At 50.1% G+C, this 8,851-nt stretch overlaps 1 protein-coding gene across 1 annotated transcript; it reads left to right on the top strand.

Annotated features, from left to right (window-relative positions):
• The first annotated feature begins 1,135 nt into the window (after positions 1-1,135).
• GMNC (geminin coiled-coil domain containing) lies at positions 1,136-7,943 on the top strand. The gene is made up of 5 exons (XM_062583047.1): positions 1,136-1,282; positions 3,862-4,022; positions 4,176-4,260; positions 5,685-5,801; positions 7,296-7,943. The coding sequence occupies exons 1-5, from the start codon at positions 1,136-1,138 to the stop codon at positions 7,941-7,943; spliced, it is 1,158 nt and encodes a 385-aa protein (XP_062439031.1).
• Positions 7,944-8,851: the final 908 nt, after the last annotated feature.

Genomic DNA, 8,851 nt, shown 5'->3' with positions numbered 1-8,851 from the left:
AATCCTATCAGCAACATTGTCATCTTCAGAAAAATATTTCATCCCTGAACTTGACCTCCAATCAAACAATCAATGAAGTGGAACACTAACTTCAACAAGCACGAGCTCCGAGAGTGGCCTTCTCAGATCAGCAGCAAAAGGATTAATTACCAAATGATTGCTATCTCTTGTCATTTTACTCTATATATGGATGTGGTACTGCTACGATTCAAACCTCTTCTATCATGTGGCATCCATGCCCCATTTTGCAAAATTAGCTTTCTCTCTTACACCAACAGTGTTTGCCTTTCCTTGACAAAGTCACCCAAAAGCTGTTATCTCTTAAAATCTATGAGGTTCCTGAGCGCTGATCTCAGGGCCTTTTACTCCAAGCATGGAAACCATGGTATGTGGAGTCAAAATTAAGCAGTCAAGCTCAGCAAGTAAAGCACTGCCAGCGCCAAAGCAGCACACTGCCTTCCATAGAGCTGGTGTACCAGCAGGGTGACTGCAGGCTATCTTCATACCTGCTTTTCACACAAACAGCATGTCCCTCCTCCTGCCACTTCTCAGGAGGCAGAGTATGCCTAAGCACACAGAGCTTTGCCAAGAGGAAGTAGATTTTTGAGCAAGGCGCGTTGTGCCAGGTGAAGGGCCCTGCCTAGGAGCAGTCGGGAGCAAGCAGCACCTCACCACACACCTGCCTCCATGAAGCAGGAAGAAAACATTTTCTGCCACTTTCAGCTCTGGCCTGACGTTCCCTTTAGACACCCAGATTTCCTCTCTCTGAGGCTGCTCTCTGTCCCCATACAGACAAGCTGCAGAGACCAAGGGCGATGCCAGGGGGCAGCTCGAACAGCCTGGCTCCCCCACTGGGGGGTTCCTCCATGCCTGCCTCCACCCTACAGGGGCCGGCAAGGCTCTTCCCCCAGGGGGCAAAAGAGGGAGCACGAGGCCAGGGGAAGGAGCTGTGCCCCAGGCAGACAAGCAGAGCAGCCTGGGCCTGGCAACCGGACGGGCAGCACGGGCAGCCCCGCCACCCGCCATTTCCCCCCGAGGCGGGCGTGGGCGCGGGGTGATGACGTCGCTCCCACCGTTCCCGCTCCCCCAATGGCCGCGGCTGGCGCTCCCGCCCTCCCCGCGGGGCAGCCCCAACATGGCGGCCGTCTCGGGCAGCGCCGGGCCGAGGCCGCAGCGTCCGGAGGCGCCGCTGAGCGCGGGCGGCCCCCGCGGGGCTCCCACGCCTTGCCGGGGGCTGTCCCGGGCCCTGCCGCCCCCGGGGCTGGGCCCTTCCCCGGCAGCGGTGCTCTGGACCTGCCCGGCTGCGGCGCCGGGGTCCGCCTGCCCCGGGCCGAGGGAGCCCTCCCGAGGGCGGAGAGGGCCGGGAAAAGGGGGATAACCGTGAGCAAGGAGGGCGGCCCCGGGGCCCGGGCGGTTTCGTGGGGCTTGTGTTTCCCGTTGGCCAACAGATACCACCTCCCCCAGGCATGCAAAAGAGGGGTTGGCACCCAAACGGTGTGGGTTGTTGCTGCAGTTATTCAATGCAGCGTGAGAGCTGGGGTTTAGGAAAGCTGCTTCAGCCAGCTCACCGAAAGCTGGGTTTGGCGGGGACACGCAGCACAAGCCGTATATAAAGTATCTCCCTTGGGGGAAACAAAACAAAACAAAAAGAAAAACAGGAGGCAGGAGAAGGTATTGATTTAATTTGGCATGGCTATGAGTTTACCTTGGGCAGTGACCTAGGAAAACATGCCAGTAAGAAAAGAATGGAAGGCAAATGGCCCTCTTGATTTTTATTGTCCCTGAGCATTGGTAATGGGTAAAAGCACTGAGCATCCTCCAGGGGGGAAAAAATGAAAGACCGTCCCATATGCCAGCCTGGCCTGCCCTCGGCCCAGCCTTACCCTTGGCTGGCTGCAGCTTGCGTGCGCAGGCAGATCGGGTTACTTCTCTTAACAGACCTTGCCGTGGCAGGAGGCAGCATCCTGACTGAGCAACTGCTCTGCTATTAGCTGTATTCGCACCATTCCTTACGCTCTGCAAAGAGAGCCTAGCAGTGAAGAGGGGTTTTTTTGTTTTGTTTTGATTTTTTCCTGGAAAAATCTTAAGCCTACCTATGGACTTTAATTACTGTGGAAAACTAATTTGAGTTAGAATTGCCTGTATATACAGCCAATCTTTCTGTCTTTCACACGCATACTTACGGCTTTTGATATATTGCCCTGTGTGGTGGTAAATCTTACTCCGTTCACATCTCATTTATATCATAAGATCTTCTGGAAAATTGGGGTTTGATAATAAACTAATTCCCAGTAAAATAAGCCATTTGCTGAAAGCTGTCATTTGCAGACTGCACTGTTCTGAAATCTACACTTCCTTCCGCAGAACTGCCCTGAATCACATTTGCTTCAACACACCCTTGGAAAGGAGTGGAAAACCCACTCTCTGAACCAGGCATGTTGGACAAACTTGCTTCTTCCTGCTGGATTTTACAACTGCAAACAGGGCTTTAAAACAAAACAAAACAAAACTCACCAGCAGCACCAACAGCCCTGCTCTGAACATGTGGGATGCTTCCCTGGATCCCTGCTCATTTCCTGGAGCGAAATTCAGACATGCCAGCTCAGTGCTGTCGTGAAGTGTGTGGAGGCTTTTTTTTCCTCTCTCCTCCTTTTCTTTTCCCTCCTTCCTTGTGTTGATTTGTGGGGGCAGAATGACTTTGATTTCAGCAAGTTTGCTGTTTATTCACGTCACAAGTTTGACAGCTTTACACCAAATCAGATTGCTGGGTTTCAGGAGAGCTCTGAGGCGTCACTGGGAGCTCCTTTAGATTAAACTCGCCTCCCCGGTCTCCCCCCTCTCCCCCTCCTTCAGAGCCATTTAAACCTCGCTGGGGCTTTAACAGAAACGTGCTCCTAAGACCTGCATTTCATTCTGCCACTAACATGGTAAGTGCTATTTGCATTTCTCTCGACCTGAAGGCAGAAAAGGAGAAGGTGGTCTCTTTGCCCTGGGGGTGTATGCAGAAGGTTCTGTGCCCTCTTTAAGAGGGCTCCTCTCCACCTGCAAAAGCAGGCTGTGCTGCTCTGCCTTCCCATGGATGAGCAGATTCCCTTCTCTAGGCTCCAGGCTGTGCTGTTGCCTTGCAGAGATTCAGGACTGCTGCAGATTGTGCATATTTGGAGGAGGGAAAGGGATGACTCCTGAGACAACCCCAGCCTTTGCTACTTTGCAAGCTGGGACTCCTGCAAAACTGTAGAGGCAGGAGGGGCAGCAAACAGCCTGGACGTGGCTGCTGACTTTGTGCAGCCTTAGAGCTGAACCAAGCCCTCAGCATGGGACGAACGGACTGGCCAAGGACAGCCTGGGGTCCTCCCTTCAGCCTAAACAGACTAAGAACCATAGTGTTTCCTCAGGGACTTCAGGAAACAGCCACCTTCATGGCATCCCTCTGCTGGGAGACCCCCTGCCGCGTGCACCGGCTGCAGTGGGAAGTCCCTGCCCGGTGCTCAGAGGCGGCGGCAGGGGGGGAGCGGCGCGGCGCGGCGCGGCGCGGCGCGGGGAGGTGGCCAGGTCCCGGGCGGGCGCCGGTGGCGGGGCTGGGAGCGCCCCCGGGGGCGGGCAGCGCCTCGCCGGGGCGGCCGGGGCCGCCCGCTCCTCCGCGCCCGGCCGGCCGGGGCAGAGGTGCGGGTGGCGCTTCCCCGCGGAGCCAGGAGCAGTCCGGCGGCTGGAGCAGCACCGGGATGCGCCTGGGCGGGATGCGCCTGGGCGCGGGGCCGGAGCCGGGCTGACACCGCCTCCCCTCGGGGCCTGCTCAGCCGGGGCGCGGGGGGCCCCGGCAGCCGGCGCCCCCCCCCCGCCACGGCCCCTCTGCCTCCGCAGAGCACCGTGCCGTGCCCGGAGCCGGACTTCGCCGCGGGCCCGGGCTGCGCCTGCCCCTGGTCCGCCCCCGCCGGGGTTTCCAAGGAGACCTGGGTCGCCGTCTGCGCCGCCGAGCCGCCGCAGCAGAGCGAGAGCCGGCGGGAGGCTCGGCCGCAGGGTAAGTGCGCTCCGCCGCCGCCGTCGGGGCCCGCACGGCCCGGCCCGGACCGGCGGCTCCTCCGCGGGGCCCGCCCGGCCCGGCCCGGCCCGGCCCGGCCCGGCCCTGAGTCTGCTCTCGGTGCTTGCCAACCCCCAGGCTCTGCGCTTCGCCCAAGCCTGCCGTGCCCCCCGGGGCTTGGTGCTCAGAACGCGGCGTGGCAGGGAGACCAGCTGTCCTCCCAGCTCTACAGAAACAAGCAGGTAACGGGCTGGGCCCCGCGCAGCCTCGCGTTCCTCCCCGCCGTGTACTGCCACCGCGGTTCAAGCATCGCTCACTCACGGGTGACCTCAGACACGTTTCTCTCTGCCACTCAGGTTTGGGAAAACAGCAGTAACATGCTTTGTTTGGATGGTCTTTGTCCCTTATTTGAGATGTTTCAGTCCCCTGTGCTGTATCATGAAGCTAGAATGACTGTTGTGGAGCTTCCTATCTATGTCTTCCCTCTGGCTACAACGTATTATGCCAGGTGCCTCACCACTAGAGAAGAACAGGGGCATCAATGGGCTATCCCTCAGGCTCTGATGTTGCAAAGCGCCATGCTGTTAACTAAAAACACGTTGTGTATTGTCCTCTTGAGTCTACTGAGACTATCTACAGGCGAAAAGTTACTCACATGGAGAATCAACTGTCTGGGCCAATAATCATTTCCTTTATTTTCTTTCTTATTTCCTTATTTCCTTTTTTCTTTTCTTCCTTTTTTTTTTTTTTTTTTTTTTGGGGGGGGGAGGGGAGAGTAAATCTTACCAAGCAGTAGGAGAACCACTGAACAATCCTAGATGGAGGAAGCCATTAGAGATCACCTTGACCAAACATTTGCAGTAATATTTGGACACAGTGAAGTCAATGGAAACTTACTTACTAACTTCAAGTTCTATGGAACTAGACCCCAGTTCCAGATATCAGTTGGCCTCTTTCTTTGTCTCAACTGTTCAGATCAGTGTTTTTCAGCCTGTGGTCAGTGGATGCCTGGAGTCCTTGGCAGAAAGTTTTTTGTCCTCCTAAACAATTCTCCAAAGCTGTGATCAGGAGGAAAAAGCCTCTGTGCTAATACATGGGTATTTGAGATTTCCCATGAAAAACTGTTAGCAGTCTGCAAATCAAAAACCACTGGGACCACAGCTTATCTCCACTCCTCAATCCAGGACTGAAGGGGTCTCTGACTGCCAATGGAATGTAAAGAATGACAGTAGGACCTTCTTCTGCACATAAATTGTTAGTTTGCAGCTTCTTTCCTCTCCTTTTGCCCACCAGCCAACTATACATTGGAAAGAGGGATGCAAAGAGAAGCTTACTGCTACCCAGAAAGAGATCTGGCAGCTACTATCATGCCCGTGACAGTTTCTGCCTGTTTACAGGGCTACCTGTAATTGTGTTCTGTTATTCTGTGGTTACAGGTTTTTTCAGAGTAACCTTCTCAAACACTCACTAAAGAAAAAAAGAAAGTCAAAAGTGAAAACTGAGCAGTCATGCCACTTAGATTTAGAGAGACAAGAGGCTTGAGGAGGGTGGGTTGAATTCACAAAGCAAACACCCAGATCATCAAATCTAAGCAAGGCTGTACCATAGGGCAGTTGCTATTAAGTTACAGAGTCAACATCTATTCATCGATGTATCTATTCCACAGCTTCAAGATACTTTGCTTCAGAAGGAAGAGGAACTTGCTAGGTTACACGAAGAAAATAACAACCTGCGCCAATACCTGAATTCTGCCCTGATTAAGTGTTTAGAAGAAAAAGCCAAGGTATTGTGTTCAAATCTGTTGTATGGACATACGCACAGAAAACAGCTTGAGTAGGTACATGCCATTAAAATGTATGGAAAAGTCAAGAGTGTAGAAACTTGCAGTATGAGAGCTTTTCTAACTTCACAGAGCTGCCAAATTGCTGATGGTTTCCCTTAGGAATGACATCCTATTGGGTTTTAATTGTGGATGTAGTAGAGGCCAAATACTATCACACATGGCTAAGTTTGATTTAGAAGTAGAGCAAGGTAAAATTATTTGATCCAAGTTTTTTTTTTTTTTTGTTTGTTTTTGTTTTCTCCTTTCAGTGAAAAGGTCAAATTTTGATTTACCAAAATGTTTCTTGAATTTGTCTGTTTTGTCAATTATGCCTTTTGAGAATAGTTTTTTTTTCCATTTTTTATGTTTTGGGTGTTTTATTTTTTATATGTATTTTTTGTAACACCTTCTGAGGGCACATTTTGATTCATTTGTATTAGAACACTGATCTTTACATTTTTTATTAATTAAAAAGTATTATATATCACTTTAAAAAGTGAAATCTGAAATGAAACACTTTAAGTTGGATGAAACACTTAAACTAAATGATATCTTGATTCTCTTTCTTCTTGTCAACTTAAACAAATTTTTTCTACTCTAGACTTACCAATGAAAACAAACTGTTAATTATCTGCTTACCTCTGTGAATGGGCATGAAGTAAAAATACTTACAAAAAAAACCAGTGGACTTCCCTTTTCCATCCTATTTCCTTTTGATAATGTGGCACATCTTCTCCCATACAAAGATCTGGCTTCTAGCAGTAGAAGAGGGTCTCCTTCATTGAGCACAGCAGGGTGATGTGACCACCCCTCCATATGAGGTGGAAGAGAGTCCAGTGTGGAACACTTCATGGGAGGTGGCTGAGCACTGATCCGTGATGTCCCTGGGGAGTTTCCTTGTTACTGTTGCTTTTTGTTACCCATCTCTGGATGTTTGATTGGCCCTGGTCCCGGGGTAAGGGCAGCTGTGGTGGTTTCATGAGCGCAAAGCCCCACAAGCTGCAGCTCAGAGAGTTCCCTAGCTGGGATCTCACTTGCCCTGGCGTGACTCACCTTCCCTTCTTCTCTGTTTGTACGACTGTCACATTCCCCCTCAACCTCACTCACTAACCTGCCAAATGCTACTGGCAGCATCAGTGCAGAGGAGTCCTGTACAACAAGGTAGGATCTCTCATTTCATGCCTTACCAAGTGAGAATGCAATCAAAGCAAAGGTTTTATTGGCACTGTCAAGTTCTTCTCTCTCAGGGACTAAGTCGTTGCAGAGGCTGTAAAGACAAAATGATTAGTGATATCTAAGTTTAAGGAGCAAAAAAGAGCACAGAGTAGAAGCAAAGTATCTTATAAGGACAGTACTAACTGTCTCACTCATCTAAAATCAAAGACTGTAAACATGTTACTTCCTGTTAGAGAATCCGCTTTTAACCTGCTCTCTCCACTTCAATTTTTTGTATAGAAACTGTTGTCCTGTCATGGTCAGAAAAACTGTACTGTTCTCAAAAACACCAAAAGGAGATTGAAAGACGACCACTGCTTTGCTCCTCAGGAAACTCCTCATGCCTCCAAAGCTAGAAGGAATCTCTTTAATGAATTCACTGCCTGTGAAGAGCAAGCCAATCCTACTGTGGACAGCTGGGTCTTGCAGACTTTAGGATTAAAAGATGTAAACACTATTGATGAATCCTTATCAGCTAACTACAGTGCCTTGTCCTCAGACCCTGGAAAAGACACCTACTGCCTGAGCCCTGATGAAGCAAGAGACTATGACCACAGTGAGGGTGTGGCAGTGGTGTATAGCTGCGGCCAGATGCCTCCAGCTAACAGCAGTGTCCATCCATGCAGGGAAGACTCTCCCTTCATTCCTCAGCTCTCTTCAGCACCGTGTGTCTCCTCACCAATGCCAAGCCTTTCTTCCCTCCCACCCTATGGGTTGCCTTATCTGACCAGTGACTTGTCACCTAACAAAACAGAGGTGGCCTTCACAACATCTCTGAGTCCTCACCGCAACGTGAGAACACACAGTTTCCACCAAGGACAAGCCTTTGTGTGCAGAGAGGATGATGGAGGATGGAGATTCACCTGGGTGCCCAAGCAGGCTGAATAAGGCATCTACCTCAAGGGCCACCTGTATGGAAAAGAGGACAGACAGTTCATCTTGTGCTTGAGACCAATTCAGTCAACAGAAAAGATTTTCCCTTCTAGACTCTGTTAAATGCTACTCTTACCCACCTGCTCCTCACTCCCTCCTAGATTTTCACAGGAGCAGCTGCAGATTGCACTTAGACATTTATCTGTCCCAAGCCAGATGTACAGATTAAATCTCTTTCTCTCGTGCCTACGATGAGAGACCTTTTATTTTTTTTATTATTATTATTTTTTTTTCTCTATCATCAGCTATTCCTTGCCAACTGGTAGGTTCCAAACTGGACTGCTTTCAGCACCAACAGTCACTTCCACATGAACCAAATTGGAAGGGATTTGGGGAATATAGTTTGGAAATATCACCTCTATCACAGATGTCCACAGATTACAGAGAAGGTGTAGGTCAGTGGCTGAGGATCAGCAGTTCCTAAGTGAGTCTCTCTTGGCTATATAAATTGCCTTGGATTAAGGCAACCAGTTTTTTGATGAGCTGCACCAGGCTGACCTACCTGCAGTCATGTGGAGCTATCATTTTTTGACAATGCCTCAGAATAAACAGAATTTGCTTCTATTGCCTGGAGGTTACTTAGTTACAAGTAATTCAGCAAATTTAGAATATTTTCTTCTGCTGTGATTAAAACACTGATGTGTTTACTGTATTATGTCAGATAAATGGAATTTAAGATGTTTTAGCCCTGTTTCTCACCCACTGTAGCTACAGAACAGGAACAAGACCTGGAGATTCTGTAAGGGGGAATAATGTCACTGCCATCACCAGCCAAGGCCCTGGCCCAATATATTAATGAAAGGAATTTTCTCATGCTTGGATAATATGCACAGAGTGCACTTCTCTCTTCTGCAAAGGTTTTA

This window comes from Rhea pennata, chromosome 9, assembly GCF_028389875.1.
Source record: "Rhea pennata isolate bPtePen1 chromosome 9, bPtePen1.pri, whole genome shotgun sequence".
In the NCBI taxonomy this organism is placed as follows: Eukaryota; Metazoa; Chordata; class Aves; order Rheiformes; family Rheidae; genus Rhea; species Rhea pennata.
The sequence above is the reverse complement of the archived record's forward strand: the minus strand, read 5'-3'. Positions and strand labels throughout refer to the sequence as shown.

Coding starts and splice junctions, on each gene's coding strand:
- GMNC (XM_062583047.1), top strand. CDS start 1,136: ATGGCGGCCGTCTCGGGCAGCGCCGGGCCGAGGCCGCAGCGTCCGGAG. Junction 1,283..3,861: donor TGGGCCCTTCCCCGGCAGCG/GTGCTCTGGACC, acceptor CTGCCTCCGCAG/AGCACCGTGCCGTGCCCGGA. Junction 4,261..5,684: donor AGCTCTACAGAAACAAGCAG/GTAACGGGCTGG, acceptor TCTATTCCACAG/CTTCAAGATACTTTGCTTCA.